Source organism: Pan troglodytes, chromosome Y (genome assembly GCF_028858775.2).
Source record: "Pan troglodytes isolate AG18354 chromosome Y, NHGRI_mPanTro3-v2.0_pri, whole genome shotgun sequence".
NCBI classification, from domain to species: domain Eukaryota; kingdom Metazoa; phylum Chordata; class Mammalia; order Primates; family Hominidae; genus Pan; species Pan troglodytes.
In genome coordinates this window covers 9,431,334-9,453,151 of record NC_072422.2, presented here as the reverse complement: position 1 = coordinate 9,453,151, position 21,818 = coordinate 9,431,334, and the positions used below count along the sequence as shown (strand labels likewise).

The following is a 21,818-nucleotide window of genomic DNA, read 5'->3' as shown; positions in this document are numbered from 1 at the left end:
TGGTGGGCTCCACCCAGTTGGAGCTTCCCTGAGGCTTTGTTTACCTAATCAAGCTGGGGCAATGGGGGGGCGCCCCTCCCCCAGCCTCGCTGCCGCCTTGCAGTTTGATCTCAGACTGCTGTGCTAGCAATCAGCGAGACTCCGTGGGCGTAGGACCCTCCGAGCCAGGTGTGGGATATAATCTCGTGGTGTGCCGTTTTTTAAGCCCATCGGAAAAGCGCAGTATTCGGGTGGGAGTGACAGGATTTCCCAGGTGCCATCCGTCACCCCTTTCTTTGACTCAGAAGGGAACTCCCTGACCCCTTGCGCTTCCCAAGTGAGGCAATGCCTCGCCCTGCTTCGGCTCGCACACGGTGCGTGCACCCACTGACCTGCGCCCACTGTCTGGCACTCCCTAGTGAGATGAACCCGGTACCTCAGATGGAAATGCAGAAATCACCCCTCTTCTGCGTCGCTCAAGCTGGGAGCTGTAGACTGGAGCTGTTCCTATTCGGCTATCTTGGCTCCTCCCCCCGCTTTTTTTTTTTTTTTAAGATGCCACCATAGGGGACTGTTGGGGAGCAAAGGGATTATGTTGTCCTTGACGTTAAGTGAATTAGCCAAACATACAGTTCCTGTTCATTCCTCATTTTTTTCCACGTCGTATATGCCTATAAATATTTTAAAGTGATTTTTATATTAATGTTTTATTTTATTTTTTCACTTTCTTGTTAACCGGATTATAAACTCCCACGGCAGCAACAGTGCCTTTTTTTGCCCTCAGGTTTTTATTTGCTTAAGCAATGGCAGGTCCACTTAATGATAGACTGTATAATCAAAGAAAGGTAGTATTCATGTGGCTTTGGAATTAGCATGCATCTGGGTAGATTCTGCCTCTGGCTTTACCAGCAATAGAAAATTTGTAGAAGAGAGACAGAAATGCTTTGCTGTTAATTGCGCTTAAATAAGAATAGGAGTAAACGAGAGTATTACCTCGAAAGCACCAGAGCTGCTTTCCCCCTTATAACCAGTTCCTAAAGTGAATGAAAGCAGCTCTCCTTATGTGTCTGCCTACTTCATTCTTCAGTAAGTTTAACAGTTCATCTAGCTACCCTTTATTTGAAGTGATTTCCAGATGCCTCCTCATATAAATTGCTGACTTCTGGATATATTCTGGTTCGGGAATGGGTAGATTTCTGATGTCCTTTAGTATATGTATAAATCCCGTGAGCTTCTTGCATCTAATTTCTCTGATCCTGCTTACACTGATATTTAAAGTACGTTTTGACATACTCCATCACTTAATGTTGATAAAGGACGTTTATATTCTTCTGAGTTCGTTTTATTTATGTGTTAGCTTTAAAGACATTTTCTTTGATGGAAAATGAAGTAACAAAATAATAATGAAATAGTTCTGCAGTGTCTCTAATTTTTTGATGTTTTCCATGTACTTGAAACATGTACGGTATACCTCTTTTATTCCTTCTCTGAAGAATGGCTAGAAAAAAAGCCCTAGTTATTTCTGTCATTTACTGTGAGGCATTACTGAATCTGGGGGTAGTCATGTATGCTGCTACCTGTATGTTTTCAAACAATAAGAATTCATTGAAACATATAAGACATTATACTTTCTCTTCTCCAGTATTGGATCATAGACTGCACTGAGTTTTTCGGAATGAAGTACAGACAAAGCCATAACATCTGTGGAACTGCATATTGTCCTATAATATTGTCTGATAAAAAACAGTGTAGAAATATTCTGACAGGGAAATAGCAAATATATTTATTTAACTTACATTGCAATCTGTCTTAATGGAGCCTTATCACCAGTGTAAGAAATAACTTCTGGGTGTGAATAAGTACACAGTATAAGGTAAACTTTGGTGAAATCATCAATTCTTTAGTCATTTGTTCCCATTCCCACCCAAAGTGTAGCGCTTGACATAGAATCTTTCTTTCTTCATAAAGTCAGTCATTCATTTAGAATTCTGCATTGTTGTATGTAGAAAAATGACATTTTACCTTTTTAAATATTTTTGTTATGTTGGGAATTGTATTTTTTTCTAATTTTAAAAAAATGTTTTACCATATTCATTTTTTTCTGCAACCTTTCTTTTCAGGCATTTCCTGCTTGTCCAAATTCACCAGTTCAGGTCACCACTGGCTATCAGTTGGCTGTGTACAATTATCAGGTAATGTAAGAGGGAGTAAAATGATTTGCTTTCAGGTATTATTGAGGCCTTTAACTTGTTTATACAAATTTCCTGAATAGTTGGTCATTTTAAACTAGTGAAGTGTACCTAAAATTTAAGGAAAGACTTAGTGTAGAATGAAGACCTCTGTCTTATTTAGAAGTTATGAAGTAATATTTTGACAGGAATAAACTTGGCAATAACTTTTCTGTAGAACAGATTTCTGAGATTTGGTGTCCCCTTCTTCATTTCTGGATGTAGTTTTCATCTTTACTGTCAAATAGCTGAATGAAACATCCAAACTGACTCTCATGAATTTTCTTACGGAGATAGAGTGAAATAAAATTATGATCCACTTTTCAGAGCACAGAATTCCAATTATATTTTCATTTTAGCTGGCTGTTTCAGGATAGTAATTCTCTGGATCTCTTTTCACAGATACAAGTATATCTATGACATATAATTATATCTATGGTAATAAACTGAAAGAGCTAGTATCTTTGAGGTTTCCACATTGCCAACTCCCGAAAATTTGCAGAAAGGTGAAGTTTCTAATATAAAAGTAACAAGAATGTCATGGACTAGAAACATAAAGTACTCAAGTTTTCCTTTCTGTTACTTGTATTATAATAAAAAAGGAGACAGCAGGATAAGTACTTCAATATTGTGTTTCTCATGTGTTTTTGAAAATGTGTAGAAATATTTTAATAGTTTTGGTTTCCTTTTTTTTTTTAAGATGCCACCATAGGGGCCTGTTGGGGAGCAAAGGGATTATGTTTTCCTTGATGTTAAGTGAATTAGCCAAACATAGACTTCCTGTTCATTCTTGGTTTTTTTCCACGTCGTATATGCCTATTAATATTTTTAAGTGATTTTTCTATCAATGTTTTATTTTATTTTTTTACTTTCTTGTTAACCCGATTATAAACTCCCATGGGAGCAACAGTGCCTTTTTTGCCCTGAGGTTTTTATTTGCTTAAGCAATGGCAGGTCCACTTAATGATAGACTATATAATCAAAGAAAGGTAGTATTCACGTGGCTTTTGAATTAGCATGTATCTGCGTAGATTCTGCCGCTGGAATTACCAGCAATAGAAAATTTGTAGAAGAGAGACAGAAATGCTTTGCTGTTAATTACTCTTAAATAAGAATAGGAGTAAACGAGAGTATTACCTCCAAATCACCAGAACTGCTTTCCCCCTTATAACCAGTACCTAAATTGAATGAAAGCAGCTCTCCTTATGTGTCTGCCTACTTTATTCTTTGGTAAGTTTAACAGTTCATCCAGCTATCCTTTATTTGAAATGATTTCCAGATGCCTCCTCATATAAATTGCTGACTTCTGGATATATTCTGGTTCTGGAATGGGTAGATTTCTGATGTGGTTTAGTATGTATATAAATCCCGTGAGCTTCTGGCATCTAATTTCTCTGATCTTGGTTACATTGATATTTAAAGTAGGTTTTGACATACTCCATCACTTAATGTTGATAAAGGACGTTTATATTCTTCTTAGTTCGTTTCATTTATGTGTTAGCTTAAAAGACATTTTCTCTGATGGAAAATGAAGTAACAAAATAATAATGAAATCGTTCTGCAGTGTCTCTAATTTTTTGATATTTTCCGTGTACTTGAAACACGTACGGTATACCTCTTTTATTCCTTCTCTGAAGAATGGCTAGAAAAAAAGCCCTAGTTATTTCTGTCATTTACTGTGAGGCATTACTGAATCTGGGCACATTCATGTATGCTGCTACGTGTATGTTTTCAAACAATAAGAATTCATTGAAACATATAAGACATTATACTTTCTCTTCTCCAGTATTGGATTATAGACTGCACTTAGTTTTCCAGAATGAAGTACAGACAAAGCCATAACGTGTGTACAACTACACATTGTCCTATAATATTGTCTGATAAAAAACAGTGTAGAAATATTCTGACAGGGAAATAGCAAATGTATTAATTTAACTTACATTGCAATCTGTCTTAATGGAGCCTTATCACCAGTGTAAGAAATAACTTCTGGGTGTGAATAAGTACACAGTATAAGGTAAACTTTGGTGAAGTCGTCAATTCTTTTGTCATTTCTCCCCCCTTCACACCCAAAGTGTAGCACTTGACATGGAATCTTTCTTTCTTCATAAATCAGTCATTCATTTGGAATTCTGCATTGTTGTATGTAGAAAAACGATATTTTCCCTTCTGTAATATTGTTGTTATATTGGGAATTATATTTCTTTGTAATTTTAAAAAGTGGTTTACCATATTCATTTTTTTCTGCCAACCTTTCTTTTCAGGCATTTCCTGCTTATCCAAGTTCACCATTTCAGGTCACCACTGGATATCAGTTGCCTGTATATAATTATCAGGTAATGTAAGAAGGAGTAAAATTATTTGCTTTCAGGTATTATTGGGGCCTTCAACTTGTTTATACAAATTTCCGGAATAGTTGGTCATTTTAAACTAGTGAAGTGTACCTAAAATTTAAGGAAACACTTAGAATTAGTGTAGAATGAAGACCTCTGTCTTATTTAGAAGTAACGAAGTCGTATTTTGACAGGAATATACTTTGGAATAACTTTTCTGTAGAACAGATTTCTGAGATTTGGTGTCCCCTTCTTCATTTCTGGATGTAGTTTTCATCTTTACGGTCAAATAACTGAATGAAACATCCAAACTGACTTTCATGAATTTTCTTATGGAGATAGAGTGAAATAAAATCATGACCCACTTTTCAGAGCACAGAATTCCAATTATATTTTCATTTTAGCTGGCTGTTTCACGATAGTAATTCTCTGGGTCTCTTTTCACAGATACAAGTATATCTATGACACATAATTATGTCTATGGTAATTAACTGAAAGAGCTAGTATCTTTGAGGTTTCCACATTGCCAACTCCCGAAAATTTGGAGAAAGGTGAAGTTTCAAATATAAAAGTAACAAGAATGTCATGGTCTAGAAACATAAAGTACTCAAGTTTTCCTTTCTGTTACTTGTATTATAATAAAGAAGGAGACAGCAGGATAAGTACTTCAATATTGTGTTTCTCATGTGTTTTTGAAAATGTGTAGGAATACTTTAATGGTTTTGGTTTCCTTTTTTTTTTTTTTTTTTAAGATGCGACCATAGGGGCCTGTTGGGGAGCAAAGGGATTATATTTTCCTTGACGTTAAGTGAATTAGCCAAACATAGACTTCCTGTTCATTCTTGATTTTTTTTCCATGTCATAAGTGCCTATAAATATTTTTAAGTGATTCTTTATATTAATGTTTTTGTTTTTGTCTTTGTTACTTTCTTGTTAACCCGATTATAAACTCCCATGGGAGCAAGAGTGCCTTTTTTGCCCTCAGGTTTTTATGTGTTTAAGCAATGGCAGGTCCACATAATGATAGACTGTATAATCAAAGAAAGGTAGTGTTCATGTGACTTTAGAATTAGCATGTATCTGCATAGAATCTGCCTCTGGCTTTACCAACAATAGAATATTTGTAGAAGAGAAAGGGAAATACTTTGCTGTTAATGACACTTAAATAAGAATAGGAGTAAACCAGAGGATTAGCTGCAAATCACCCGAGCTGCTTTCCCCCTTATAACCAGTTCCTAAAGTGAATGAAAGCAGCTCTCCTTATGTGTCTGCCTACTTTATTCTTCAGTAAGTTTAGCAGTTCATCTAGCTATCCTTTATTTGAAATGATTTCCAGATGCCTCCTCATATAAATTGCTGACTTCTGGATATCTTCTGGTTCTGGAATGGGTAGATTTCTGATATGTTTATTATATATATATGTAAATCCCGTGAGCTTCTGGCATGTAATTTCTCTGATTGTGGTTACATTGATATTTAAAGTAGGGTTTGACATACTCCATCACTTAATGTTGATAAAGGACGTTTATATTCTTCTTAGTTCGTTTTATTTATGTGTTAGCTTAAAAGACATTTTCTTTGATGGAAAATGAAGTAACAAAATAATAATGAAATCGTTCTGCAGTGTCTCTAATTTTTTGATGTTTTCCGTGTACTTGAAACATGTACGGTATAACCTCTTTTATTCCTTCTCTGAAGAATGGCTAGAAAAAAAGCCCTAGTTATTTCTGTCATTTACTGTGAGGCATTACTGAATCTGGGGGTAGTCATGTATGCTGCTACCTGTATGTTTTCAAACAATAAGAATTTATTGAAACATATAAGACATTATACTTTCTCTTCTCCAGTATTGGATCATAGACTGCACTGAGTTTTTCGGAATGAAGTACAGACAAAGCCATAACATCTGTGGAACTGCATATTGTCCTATAATATTGTCTGATACCAAAGAGTCTAGAAATATTGTGACAGGGAAATAGCAAATATATTTATTTAACTTACATTGCAATCTGTCCTAATGGAGCCTTATCACCAGTGTAAGAAATAACTTCTGGGTGTGAATAAGTACACAGTATAAGGTAAACTTTGGTGAAATCATCAATTCTTTAGTCATTTGTTCCCATTCACACCCAAAGTGTAGCGCTTGATATAGAATCTTCCTTTCTTCATAAAGTCAGTCATTCATTTAGAATTCTGCATCGTTGTATGTAGAAAAATGACATTTTACCTTTTTAAATATTTTTGTTATGTTGGGAATTATATTTTTTTCTAATTTTAAAAAAATGTTTTACCATATTCATTTTTTTCTGCAACCTTTCTTTTCAGGCATTTCCTGCTTGTCCAAATTCACCAGTTCAGGTCACCACTGGCTATCAGTTGGCTGTGTACAATTATCAGGTAATGTAAGAGGGAGTAAAATGATTTGCTTTCAGGTATTATTGAGGCCTTTAACTTGTTTATACAAATTTCCTGAATAGTTGGTCATTTTAAACTAGTGAAGTGTACCTAAAATTTAAGGAAAGACTTAGTGTAGAATGAAGACCTCTGTCTTATTTAGAAGTTATGAAGTAATATTTTGACAGGAATAAACTTGGCAATAACTTTTCTGTAGAACAGATTTCTGAGATTTGGTGTCCCCTTCTTCATTTCTGGATGTAGTTTTCATCTTTACTGTCAAATAGCTGAATGAAACATCCAAACTGACTCTCATGAATTTTCTTACGGAGATAGAGTGAAATAAAATTATGATCCACTTTTCAGAGCACAGAATTCCAATTATATTTTCATTTTAGCTGGCTGTTTCAGGATAGTAATTCTCTGGATCTCTTTTCATAGATACAAGTATATCTATGCCCAATAATTATATCTATGGTAATAAACTGAAAGAGCTAGTATCTTTGAGGTTTCCACATTGCGAACCCCTGAAAATTTGCAGAAAGGTGAAGTTTCTAATATAAAAGTAACAAGAATGTCATGGACTAGAAACATAAAGTACTCAAGTTTTCCTTTCTGTTACTTGTATTATAATAAAGAAGGAGACAGTAGGATAAGTACTTCAATATTGTGTTTCTCATGTGTTTTTGAAAATGTGTAGGAATATTTTAATAGTTTTGGTTTCCTTTTTTTTTTAAGATGCCACCATAGGGGCCTGTTGGGGAGCAAAGGGATTATGTTTTCCTTGATGTTAAGTGAATTAGCCAAACATAGACTTCCTGTTCATTCTTGGTTTTTTTCCACGTCGTATATGCCTATTAATATTTTTAAGTGATTTTTCTATCAATGTTTTATTTTATTTTTTTGCTTTCTTGTTAACCCGATTATAAACTCCCATGGGAGCAACAGTGCCTTTTTTGCCCTGAGGTTTTTATTTGCTTAAGCAATGGCAGGTCCACTTAATGATAGACTATATAATCAAAGAAAGGTAGTATTCACGTGGCTTTTGAATTAGCATGTATCTGCGTAGATTCTGCCGCTGGAATTACCAGCAATAGAAAATTTGTAGAAGAGAGACAGAAATGCTTTGCTGTTAATTACGCTTAAATAAGAATAGGAGTAAACGAGAGTATTACCTCCAAATCACCAGAGCTGCTTTCCCCCTTATAACCAGTACCTAAAGTGAATGAAAGCAGCTCTCCTTATGTGTCTGCCTACTTTATTCTTTGGTAAGTTTAACAGTTCATCCAGCTATCCTTTATTTGAAATGATTTCCAGATGCCTCCTCATATAAATTGCTGACTTCTGGATATATTCTGGTTCTGGAATGGGTAGATTTCTGATGTGGTTTAGTATGTATATAAATCCCGTGAGCTTCTGGCATCTAATTTCTCTGATCTTGGTTACATTGATATTTAAAGTAGGTTTTGACATACTCCATCACTTAATGTTGATAAAGGACGTTTATATTCTTGTTAGTTCGTTTCATTTATGTGTTAGCTTTAAATACATTTTCTTGACGGAAAATGAAGTAACAAAATAATAGTGAAATAGTTCTGCAGTGTCTCTAATTTGTTGATGTTTTCCATGTTCTTGAAAGATGTGTGGTATACCTCTTCTTTTTCCATCTCTCAACAATGGCTGGAAAAAAAGCCCTACTTGTTTCTGTCATTTACTGTGCGGCATTACTGAATCTGGGCATGTTCATGTATGCTGCTACGTGTATGTTTTCAAACAATAAGAATTCATTGAAACATATAAGACATTATACTTTCTCTTCTCCAGTATTGGATTGTAGACTGCACTTAGTTTTTTGGAATGAAGTACAGAGATAGCACTAATATCTATAGAACTACATATTACCCTTTAATATTGTCTGATACAAAACAGTCTAGAAATATTCTGACATTGAACTAGCAAATGTATAAATTTAACTTACATTGCAATCTGTCTTAATGGAGCCTTATCACCGGTGTAAGAAATAATTTCTGGGTGTGAATAAGTACACAGTATAAGGTAAACTTTGGTGAAATAGTCAGTTCTTTTGTCATTTGTTCCCCCTTCACACCCAAAGTGTGGCACATGACATAGACTATTTCTTTCATCATAAAGTCAGTCATTCATTTAGAATTCTGCATTGTTGTATGTAGAAAAATGATATTTTAACGTTTTTAATATTTTTGTTACATTGGGAATGATATTTCTTTCTAATTTTAAAAAATGGTTTACCATATTCTTTTTTTTCTGCCACCTTTCTTTTCAGGCATTTCCTGCTTATCCAAATTCAGCAGTTCAGGTCACCACTGGATATCAGTTCCATGTATACAATTACCAGGTAATGTCAGAAGGAATGAAATGATTTGCTTTCAGGTATTATTGAGGCCTTTAACTTGTTTATACAAATTTCCTGAATAGTTGGTCATTTTAAACTAGTGGAGTGTACCTAATATTTAAGGAAACACTTAGAATTAGTGTAGAATGAAGACCTCTGTCTTATTTAGAAGTAATGAAGTAATATTTTGACAGGAATATACTTGTCAATAACTTTTCTGTAGAACAGTTTTCTGAGATTTGACCCTTCTATATTTCAGGATATAGTTTTCATCTTTGCTGTCAAATAGCTGAATGAAAGCTCCAGAATGACTTTCATGAATTTTTAGGGATATAGAGTAAATAAAATTACTACCCAATTCTTAGAGCACATAATTCAAATTATAGTTTCATTTAGTAGGCTGTTTCCCGACAATTGTTGTCTGGTTCTCTTTTCATAGTAGAGAGGACTCTATGACCAATAATCATATGTAGCATAATAAGTTCAAAGTAGTAACATCTTTGAGATTTCCACAATGCCAAATCCAAAAATTGGGGAAAAGGTGTGGTTTCGTATTTGTATGTGGAAGTAACAACAAGAATGTCAGGAATTAGAACCATGAAGTACTTCTTTTTTCCATTGTGTTTCTTTTATTATAATAACAAAGGAGCCAGCATAGGTACTTCAATATTTTATATATCATTTGTTTTTGAAAATGTTTATGAATATTTGAATAATTTTGTTTTCCTGTTTTTTTTTAAGATGCCACCGCAGTGGCCTGTTGGGGAGCAAAGGAGGTAGGTTGTACCTCTGGTAAAGTGAATTAGCCTACCATGTACTTCTGTTCTTTCTGGATTATTTTCCATATCATTTATGCCTTATAAATATTTTTAAATGATTCTTTATATTAATGTGTTACATTTTGTTACTTTCTTTTTAACCCAGTTACAATCTCCCATGGGTGCAACAGTGCCTTTTTCTCTCTCAGGTTTTTGTGTGCTCAAAGAGTGGCTGGTCCACATAATAAGTGTTCAGTTACTTGTTGATAGACTGTGTAATCTAAGAAAGATAGTATTAATGTTACTTTAGAATTAGCATGTATCTGCGTAGGGTCTGCCTCTGGCTTTACCAGCCACAAAAAATTTGTTGAAGAGAAACAGAAATGTTTTGCTGTTAATTACTCTTAAATAAGAATAGGAATAAAAAAAGAGTATTACCTCTAAAATACCTGAACTTCTTTCCCCCATTATACCTAGTTCTGAAAACATTTGAAAGCAGCTGTTCTAATGTTTCTGCCTAGTTTATTCTTTAAGGATAGCGATTAATCTAGCTCTTCTTTACTTGCAATGATTTCCAGGTGACTCCTCATATAAACTGCTGACTTTGGGATATATTCTCAGTCTGGAATGTATAGATTTCTGACCTATTTTACTGTACCTATAAATCCTGTGAATTTCTGGCATGTAATTTCTCTGATCCTGATTACTTTGATATTTACAGTAGGATTTGACATACTCTATCACTTATTGGTGATAAATAACGTCTATTTTCTTCTTAGTCCGTTTTATTTATGTGTGAGTTTAAAAGACATTTTCTTTGATGGAAAATAAAGTAACAAAATAGTAGGGAAATAGTTCTTCAGTGTCTCTCATTTATTGACATTTTCTGTGTACTTGAAATGTGTAGGATATACCTCTTCTTCTTTTTTCTTCTCTGAACAATGGCTAGAGACAAAGCCCTACTTGTTTCCAACATTTACGGTGAGCCATTACTGAATTTGGGTGTATTCATGTATGCTGCTTCCTATATGTTTTCAAACAGTAAGTATTTATCGAAACATATAAGACATTGTACTGTCCTTCTCCACTTTTGGATTGTACACTGCCCTTAGTTTTTCAAAATGAAGTACAGAAAAAAAACATAACATCTGTAGGAGAACTACATATTACCCTGTAATATTGTCAAACACAAAACTATCTGGAAGTATATTGACAAAGAAATAGCAAATGTATTAAGTTAACTTACATTGAGATCTGTCTTAATGGAGCCTTATCAGCAGTGTAAGAAACAACTTCTGGGTGGGCATAAGTACACAGTGTCAGTAAGGTGAACTTTGCCTGGTGAAATAGTCACTACTTTGTCATTTGTGTGTTCCCCCACCCCACCCAAAGGGGCTTAGCACTTGACAGAGAATATTTATTTCTTCCTAAAGTCATTCATTCATTTAGAATTCTGCATTGTTTTATACGGAAAATTAATAAATATTTTAGTTTTTCATTTTTTTTATTTTGGGAATAATATTTTTTTCTAATTTAAAAAGATGTTTTACCATATTCATTCTTTCTGTAAACTTACTTTCAGACATATCCTACTTATCCAAATTCACCAGGTCAGGTCACCACTGGGTGTCAGTTGCCTGTATATAATTATCAGGTAATTGAAGAGGGAGTAAAATGATTTGTTTTCAGATATTATTGAAGCCTTTAACTTGTTTATATGAATTTCCTGAATAGTGTGTCATTTTAAACTAGTGAAATGTACCTAAAATTTAGGAAAACACTTGCAATGGTCTAGAATGAAGCCCTCTGTATTATTTAGAAGTAATGAATTAACATTTTGACAGGGATATACTTAGCAATAACTTTTCTGTAAAACAGTTTTCTGAGATTCGTTGTCCCCTTCTATATTTCAGCATGTATTTTTTCATCTTTTTCGTCTTTTTATCATCCCATTCTTAGAGCACAGAATTCCAATTATATTTTTATTTTAGCTTGCTGCTTCATGATAGTAGTTCTCTGGGCCTCTTTTCATAGATATGACTACATCTGTGACCCATAATCATATCTATGGTGATAAGTAATAAATTGAAAAAACTAGTATCCTTGAGATTTCCACAATGCCAACTCCAGAAAATTGGGAACATGGCGAGGTTTTATGTATAAAAGTAACAAGAACATCAGGGATTAGAAACATAAAGTACTTCTTTTTTTTTTTACTCTGTTTGTTTCACTTTAATAACAAATGAGCCAGCATGATAAGTGCTTCAATATTGTGTATCTCATGAGTTTTTGAAAATGTGTAGGAATATTTTAATAGTTTTGGTTTCCTTCTTTTTATTTTTTTAAGGTGCTACCACCATGGCCTGTTGGGGAGCAAAAGAGGTTATGGAGTAAAGTGAATTAGTGAAACGTATACTTCCTCATCTTTCTTGACTTTTTTTCTATGCCATATATGCCTATAGATATTTTTAAATGGTTCTTTATATTAATGTTTTATGTTTTGTTATTTTATTTTTAACCCAATTATAAACTCCCATGAGAGCAACAGTGCCTTTTTGTCTCTCACATTTTTGTGTGCTGAAACAGTGGCTGGTCCACATAATGATAAGTGTTCAGTTACTTGTTGATAGATTATATAATCCAGGAATGGCGGTATTAACTGGCTTTAGAATTAGCATGTATCTGCCTAGAATATGCCTCTGGCTTTACTAGCCATAAAACATTTGTTGAAGAGAAACCGAAATGTTTTGCTATTAATTACTCTTAAAGAGGAATAGGAATAAAACAAGAGTATTACCTCTAATACAACAGAGCTGCTGTCTTACATCACGATTGGATATTTGAAGGATATAGTAAGTGTTAAAATTCTCAAAACACTCCCTTAACTACATTTGTTTCTTAGAATCCTTCTACCTCTGATTATGTTGATACCTGGAAGACGTTTTAAAACAAAAGGCTGCCTTAATGCATTTCAACTTTTCGTTTAAAACAAGGTTTCTGAAGTAACACAATTGAATTTCAACACAACCTACATTGAAACTTTTGATACCAGCTCACCTTTTTGAGGAATAAATAAGTAGCTTTTAAACGTATCTGTATTATCTGTTTAATTACACTTTCATTATTTTAAATATAGGCTTATTCAGCTCTTAACTGTCACTGTAGTGAAGTTGATACAGGAGGTGATGTTGTGCTAAATGAATGCTGAATTCATGAAGCTACCCCACCCTCTGGAAATGGCCCACAAAAGGCAAACATCTAATTTTGAATTTTTTTTTTACAATATATATTTCATATTTTTTTCTAGTTTGAATAACTTTTTTTGAGAAGCAAACATTTTTGCCCAAATTTAAAAATGTTAGCCATAAATCATGGAGCTTAAATAATGGACTGATACTCAGCAGTTAATGTAAAGGTTGTTGAAATTTCAGATACCCCAAATTTTCAGTATATACCTAAAGTTTCTGATTCAGCAAGTCCTTTCCTGTATTTCAGTTTCACTAATTTTAAAAAGCCATTCTTTAATAAATACTGTATTAATATGATTTGGCAGAATGCTATGGGAGGGTTTCCTCTAGAATTCTACTCAAAAGAAGAATTAGTATGAATTGTATGTCCCTTTTCTTTTACAACAGTTTTGATCTTAAGCAGTGAAAAATATTTAAATAAGCATTCTCTCCGTAACATTATATGTGGCAGAAGTTTCCAACAGTGGTGAAGTCAGTAGTAATTATTCAAATACTGAAATAGACAGGGTTGTTTCTTTTTTTTATCATTAGTGCAAATTTCTGTAATAACAGTACTGTCACTCTTGCGTCACATATGTTCTGTTAGACAGGTGGGAGTGTGGAAGTAGTTGATGTGCTGGTAATATGTATAATACCCAAGAAGTCCCATTGCTGTGTAAATTCCTTGATTTGATATTGGATTTTAAAATGTGAATAAATATGAAAACATAACTCTTACAGTATAATTGTCCAGTTTTGTTCTGAGTATTTTTTCTTGAAACATTGGAATTCACTTAGGGATTTAACAAATTCAGCTTTTTAAACCAGTATTCTATCGCTAAGGTTCTAAAATAATTCTTCAATTTGTCAGAAAACTTACATACTGAGGATATGTGGCAGGAATTATGAATCACATTTTTATGAATTTCTTTTTTTTTTTTTTTTTTGAGACAGGGTCTTGCGGTGTCGCCCAGGCTGGAAGTGCAGTGGTGTGATCTCGGCTCACTGCAACTTCTGTTTCCTAGGTTCCAGTAATTCTCCCTGCCTCAGCCTCCCGAATAGGTGGAATTACAGGCACCCGTCACCCAGTTAATTTTTGTATTTTTTAGTGGAGAAGGGGTTTCGCCATGTTGGCCAGGATAGTCTTGAACTCCTGATATCAGGTGATGCGTCGTCCTCGGCCTCCTAAAGTGCTGGGATTACAGATGTGAGCCACTGCTCCCAGCCTCTTTTAGCATTTTTGCATTTCTTTAGAAATAAACTGATATGTTCATTAAACCTTCAAAGGAAAAACCAAAACACACCCTTATTAAGAGTGAGTGAAAGAAAGAGTTGTCTTTACATTACTGAAAACTTCTGTGTTTCAGAAATCTGTGGACCGAAGCTTACAAATGGTGGTATCTTGTCTGTTTAATCCAGAGAAGAGACTGATAAATTCCGTTGTTACTCAAGATGACTGCTTCAAGGTATGAAAGGAATGGCATGCATAATTAAAAAGCACACTTGTTCCCTCTCAAGTTAGCTGTTTTCCTTGTGGCACATGTATTTTGGGCTTTCTTAGAGGAATTTTTTTTCTTTTTTTTTTTGTTTTGAGATGGAGTCTCCTCTGTCGCCCAGGCTGGAGTGCAGTGAGTGGCCCCATCTAGGCTCACTGCAAGCTCCACCTCCCAGGTTTACTTAACGCCATTCTCCTGCCTCAGCCTTCCGAGTAGCTGGGACTACAGGCGCCCACCACCACGCCCAGCTAATTTTTTGTATTTTTAGTAGAGACGGGGTTTTACCGTGTTAGCCAGGATGGTCTTGATCTCCTGACCTCGTGATCCACCTGCCTCAGCCTCCCAAAGTGCTGGGATTACAGGCATGAGCCACCGTGCCCGGCCTAGAACATTTAATTGAACTGTTGGCATTTGACTGTAACCCAGTAAACCAGTGTGGGTTTTACCTGGCAGTATATTTTCTGCTGCCGAGCCTTGATATAATGTAGTCAAATTTAGGGAAGAATCCTGCAGCAGAAATTTGTAATTGAAAGGGTTTACTAGAGAAGAGAGTTAGTTGACTACCTTGACCAAATAGTAAAAGAAAATTTTAGATACAGAAAGAAGATCTTGGCTGGGTGCAGAGGCTCACGCCTGTAATCCCAACACTTTGGGGGGCTGAGGTGGGTGGATTGCTTGAGCTCAGGAGTTCGAGGCCACCCTGGGTAACAAGGCAAAACACCATCTCTACAAAAAAAATACAAAAATCAGCCAGTTGTGATGGTACATGCCTGTAGTGCCAACTACTCCAGAGGAGTCTGAGGCAGGAGGATCGCTTGAGCCTGGGAAGTTGAGGCTGCACTGAGCCATGATTGTGCCATTGTAGTCCAGCCTGGGCAACAGAGTGAGAGACCTTGTCTCAAAAAAAAAAAAAAATAGAACTTAATACATGCATATTGGACTAAAGAGAAGAAAAGAAATGATTTACTCAGATGATACACCTGAACAGTGTGAAGGGAGAAAAGGGGTAAAATGAAGCAGTAAAAAGTTGAGTAGAAAGAGAGGTTGATTCAGAGTTGGTGAAGTGGAAGAGAATGTAGCTAGTTGAATTCCAGAAAGCTCTGACTTCTGATCCCACTTTCTGTCCATGTTGGATAGATAAATCTTTTATTAAGGCTCTAATTCTTACAAGTCTAAAATGAGAAGGTACAGGACTAAAGGTTTCTGGGTCCCTGTGGTTCTAAGTCTATAAATACGAAAAAGAACTAACTTGGTCAGTCCGGTGGGAGAAAAATATTATGGTTAATAAAGGGAAGGTGTTCTTTAAATAGCAATTTTATTAAAATAATACCAGTAATACAATTTATGTATTTAAAATGTGCACTTCACTGTTTTTTCATATATTCAAAGTTGTGCAACCATGTCCACAATCAATTTTAGAATATTTAAATCACCTCAAAAATCACCCCCGTACCTTAGCAGTCACCTGCTATTTTCCTGGAACTTGTGTGTATCCCTAGGCAAACACTAATTTACTTTTTTCCTCTAAGGATTTTCCTGTCCTGGAGATTTCTTGTGTATGGAATCATACATAATGATGTGGCATTTTGTGACTGGATTTTTTCACTCAGCATAATCTTTGTAAGGTTCATCAATATTCTAGCACGTATCAGAACTTAATCATTTCTTTTTATTTGTAGATATTACCTTATTCTGTTTATGCATTCGTCTGTTAAAGACATTTGGATTATTTCCACTTTTTAGCTGTTATAACTAATGCTGTGAACATTCATGTACAAGTTATTGTGTGGACATACGTGCTTACCTCTCTTGCGTATATACTTGAGAATGGAATTGCTAAGTCATATTTAACCTTTAGTGGAACTGCCAGATTTGTCAAAACTGGCTACACACTTTACATTCAAAAGAAAATGTTTAACCATCACTTTGTGTCTTACAACAGAACTAGCTTTTTTTTTTGTCTGTGAATGGATATGGGATGAAGCCTAAGCCTTTTTAAAGGGTTATATTATGAATCTTCTGTATAATGTAGAAGAGTAGAGCCAGATAGCAGAATTAAGTTCTTAACATCTTTGCAACATGGAGTAAATATATTTAAATTTGACATTTGTTCTCTTGTTGCTTCATTCTACATAGATAGTACAATTTAGAAAAGAAAGAACTGGAATTGTACATCAGCTTATCTTGCCCAAAATTCTGATTACATTGGTGTCTACAGTAGTACTTAAGTGATTTTCAAAGCAGAAGATAGTCTTTTGTTTCTTTTTTTTTTTTTTTTTTTTGCGGTGACCTCATTTGGTCATCCAGGCTGGAGTGCAGTGTCGCAATCACAGCTTACTACAACCTCAAACTCCTGCACTCAAGGGATCCTTCTGCCTCAGCGTCCCAAATAGGACGACAGACATGCACCACCACACTTAGCTAGTTAAAAAGAAATTTTTTTTTTGAGACAGAGTCCCACTGTGTCACCCAGGTTGGAGTGCAGTGGTGCGATCTTGGCTCACTGCAAGTTCTGCCTCCCAGGTTCATGCCATTCTCCTGCCTCAGCCTCCCGAGTGGCTGGGACTACAGGTGCCCGCCACCACGCCCAGCTAACTTTTTGTGTTTTTAGTAGAGATGGGGTTTCATCGTGTTAGCCAGGATGGTCTCGATCTCCTGACCTTGTGATCTGCCCGCCTCGGCCTCCCAAATTGCTGGGATTACAGGTGTGAGCCACCGTGCCCAGCCAAAAGATTTTTTTTTAAGAGAGAATCTTACTATATTGCCCTGGCTCGTCTTGAACTCCTGGGCTCAAGTGATCCTCCTGCCTCAGCCTCCCAAAGTGCTGGGATTACAGGCGTATGCCACCATGTCCAGCCCAGAAAATATTTTTTTAAACTTGAGTTCTCACCTGGTGGTAGACAAAAGACTCGCTTTGAAACTTCCAGAGTTTTCTGCTTATTTGGGAGAGGAATCAGAAGTTGGCATCCTGCAGTTGTCTGACATTTAGACCTATTTTAATTGACTGTACGTTGTTATATTGAATTAGAATGCCTGAGATATTTTTGAATGTATTTACAATTTCCATAGCCGATTTCTCTTCATTGTCTTAGTTATCTAGCCCTTTCACAATCTTGTTTCCTACATGACCTCTGAAGATACATGTTGGTGACCAGTTTTCTAGATTTTAACCTAAATTGATTATCACTCTTTTGACAGATGAGGTAACTTCCAGAAGCCACTTTTGTTTATATGAAAATGAAACTGAAGTCTTAAAAAAAGGGCACAGCTTTGTAGAAAAGGAAATGTTATTACTCGTTTCACTCATTCCCATTCCTCCTTGTAAGACCTCTCACTTCTCTCTGCACATCTGCAGGCAACATAGAGTGAAAAGAAAGTTTTGCATGTATTTTAAAGTTTTATCTTCCTTTCTAAAGAATGATATGTCTTCACAGGTTAATGATATGTTCTTCAAATGCCAAAACTTACATATTTTAATCTAAAAACATGAAATTTCAGATTGGAGAGCTGTTCGCAAGCTGTAGTTGGTATTAAATGCAGTTCAATTAGTGAAAAAAGTATTCTTTACAATTACATTTTCTACCAGCTGTCTTTGGGACATTACTGCAAAATTATTAACTAAGAAGTACATAAAATGATACTGAGTTTAAGTCCTTTTATTTCTCAGTTTACTGGAATTTGTTTTATTTAATTATTGATTTCTTTTTTTAACTGTTTAATAAAACTAGCCATCTTGGTACATTTGTTATCCCAGTGTTCAAATATGCTTCCTGAAAAGAATCATCTTTTTTCCTCATTATTTATAATGTTTAAACCCAAAACAAATGGTTTAAGTTTTGACAACTTTCAGATCCATAGTAGTCATCAGAAATTTTCAGTAAAATAAAAGGACTATTTCTGTCTTTTCCAGGGTAAAAGAGTGCATCGCTTTAGAAGAAGTTTGGCAGTATTTAAATCTGTTGGATCCTCTCAGCTATCTAGTTTCATGGGAAGTTGCTGGTTTTGAATATTAAGCTAAAAGTTTTCCACTATTACAGAAATTCTGAATTTTGGTAAATCACACTGGGTATAACTTGTATTATTAGACTCTCTATTTTTATCTTAACACTGAAACTGTTCTTCATTAGATGTTTATTTAGAACCTGGTTCTGTGTTTAATATATAGTTTAAAGTAACAAATAATCGCGACTGAAAGAATGTTAAGATTTATCTGCAAGGATTTTTAAAAAATTGAAACTTGGATTTTAAGTGTTTAAAAGCAAATACTGATTTTCAAAAAAGTTTTTAAAACCTGATTTGAAAGCTAAGAATTTTGATAGTCTGAACACAAGCATTTCACTTCTCCAAGAAGTACCTGTGAACAGTACAATATTTCAGTATTGAGCTTTGCATTTATGATTTATCTAGAAATTTACCTCAAAAGCAGAATTTTTAAAACTGCATTTTTAATCAGTGGAACTCAATGTATAGTTAGCTTTATTGAAGTCTTATCCAAACCCAGTAAAACAGATTCTAAGCAAACAGTCCAATCAGTGAGTCATAATGTTTATTCAAAGTATTTTATCTTTTATCTAGAATCCACATATGTATGTCCAATTTGATTGGGATAGTAGTTGGGATAACTAAAATTCTGGGCCTAATTTTTTAAAGGATCCAAGACAAACTAAACTTTACGGGGTATATAACCTTCTCAATGAGTTACCATTCTTCTTTTTTATAAGAAAAATTGTTCCTTGAAATGCTAAACTTAATGGCTGTATGTGAAATTTGCAAAATACTGGTATTAAAGAATGCTGCAGCTTTTTTATGTCACTCAAAGGTCAGTCAGAGTATCTGAAAGGAATTGTTTTTATAAAAACATTGAAGTATTAGTTACTTGCTATAAATAGATTTTTATTTTTGTTTTTTAGCCTGTTATATTTCCTTTTGTAAAATAAAATATGTCCAGAAGAGGCAAAATAGGTAGTTTTGGTATTTCTAAATCACGAAAGTTGTTTAGTAAGTATATCTTAAGAATCTGCTAGAGTTAAAGTTAATGTTGTTTCTAGATTAGGTAGTGTCCTCATTTTATATTGTGACCACACAGCTAGAGCACCAGAGCCCTTTTGCTATACTCACAGTCTTGTTTTCCCAGCCTCTTTTACTAGTCTTTCAGGAGGTTTGCTCTTAGAACTGGTGGTATAAAGAATGGAAGTAGCTGTATGAGCAGTTCAAAGGCCAAGCCGTGGAATGGTAGCAATGGGATATAATACCTTTCTAAGGGAAACATTTGTATCAGTATCATTTGATCTGCCATGGACATGTGTTTAAAGTGGCTTTCTGGCCCTTCTTTCAATGGCTTCTTCCCTAAAACGTGGTGACTCTAAGTTAATGTCGTTACTATGGGCCATATTACTAATGCCCACTGGGGTCTATGATTTCTCAAAATTTTCATTCTGAATCCGAAGGATAGAGTCTTTAAACTTTAGAATTCCCAAGAGGGCTTTATTACACCTCAGAAATTGAAAGCACCATGAATTTGTCTATTAAAAAATTATCCATAGTTTTTTTAGGGCTTTTAACATTCTGACATGCATCATTCTGTGATTAAATCTCCAGATTTCTATAAATGATACCTATATTCTAAAGAGTTAATTCTAATTATTCCGATATGACCTTAAGGAAAAGTAAGGGAATAAATTTTTGTCTTTGTTGGAGTGAAGTATTTAATAGAGTAAGGTAAAGAAGATATTAAGTCCCTTTCAAAATGGAAAATTAATTCTAAACTGAGAAAAATGTTCCTACTACCTATTGCTGATACTGTCTTTGCATAAATGAATAAAAATAAACTTTTTTTCTTCAAATGTGTTTTTTGGCTTTCTGATGTAATAATGTAAAATGGTGGGGAGTTGCGTGGGAACTGTGTAACAAGGTTTAAGTTCGTATAACAAGCTTTAGATTCTTAAAATGCAGAAGTATAAAGTTCAATTTACTAATCTGTCTGAGTTAGCCCATAAAAGCAAATGTAGGTACAAAGATAAGTTTAAGAGGTGCATCAACAGCAGTGCAGAGTAGGAATGCTGATGAACACATCCGACTCTGCTATCTCACGGCTAAGGTCCCTCACATTTTGGACCCTATGAAGCATTTTGTCTACTGTACACTTTGGGCCTAGTCTCTAGATCATTTATTTCGGGGTATTGCAGTTGCTTAAGGGAGCTTAAATTTTTTATATTGCAGGTACTTCCTGTGGATACCATAAAAAAAAAAAAAAAAAATCAGTACCGCTTCTTCTAGCTTTAGTGTTAGTACTCAGTTCTATAAGCTGAGTCCAGTGGAGAGGAAACTCCTCAGACCCTCTTGTATTTCATTAGTTAGTAAGCTTGCTGATTCATAACCAGAAAGTTGACTCCAAGGATACGCAGGATAGCAAACAGTGCTTTCTGCATCACCAAAGATTAAATTGTGATGTTTAGTGTCCAATAATAGGCAAAAAAATAGTAATTCTTTTATGTGCCTATGTGTATATATGTATACATATGTGTCTATATATGCATATATTTATGGTTACGTACATACTAACGATTATCCAGAATATTTGGTTCTAGCTGATCAAGCTAGTAGGTTTTCAGTATTTTCAGACCCCAAAACTAGACTACATATGGGTTAAGATAGTTGCTTTACACCAGCTTGTTTCTAGTTTCCTATTAAATTATTACCACAAAAATCTTTGGAATTGAAAAATAACAGTTAAGCACTTTTTTGTAAAAAGTTCAAGTTATGGTGAAATCAAGCAGCTCTAAAAAGGTTGGTCACCTCCATAAGTGTATTCTGCGTGTTGGTTTTTTCTTTTTCTAAAATCAGATTACCTTTAATTCAAAATAACTTCAGAATTGGTAGTACCTGTCTGGCAAGGAAGTCATTGACTCTTAAAAATAAATGCTCCACAGCACTTCCCTCTCGTTATAAAGCACCTCTAGCCCCCTCTTCACTAAATTTTTCTTGGCTTTTTTTTAAAGGTAAACTGATAAAAATGGGCTGCCACATTGCTTA

At 34.8% G+C, this 21,818-nt stretch overlaps 1 protein-coding gene across 2 annotated transcripts in view; it reads left to right on the top strand.

Moving 5' to 3' along the window:
* LOC744621 (deleted in azoospermia protein 1) overlaps nucleotides 1-20,629 on the top strand; it is a 58,488-nt gene extending 37,859 nt beyond the window's left edge. For both annotated transcript variants that reach the window (XM_063805063.1, XM_063805062.1), the window contains 7 exons: nucleotides 2,100-2,171; nucleotides 4,472-4,543; nucleotides 6,866-6,937; nucleotides 9,237-9,308; nucleotides 10,047-10,081; nucleotides 14,658-14,756; nucleotides 18,697-20,629. In XM_063805063.1, the coding sequence (XP_063661133.1) occupies nucleotides 2,100-2,171; nucleotides 4,472-4,543; nucleotides 6,866-6,937; nucleotides 9,237-9,308; nucleotides 10,047-10,081; nucleotides 14,658-14,721 (387 nt within the window). In that variant the 3' untranslated portion in view covers nucleotides 14,722-14,756; nucleotides 18,697-20,629. The remainder of the gene's footprint in view (nucleotides 1-2,099; nucleotides 2,172-4,471; nucleotides 4,544-6,865; nucleotides 6,938-9,236; nucleotides 9,309-10,046; nucleotides 10,082-14,657; nucleotides 14,757-18,696) is intronic.
* Nucleotides 20,630-21,818: the final 1,189 nt, after the last annotated feature.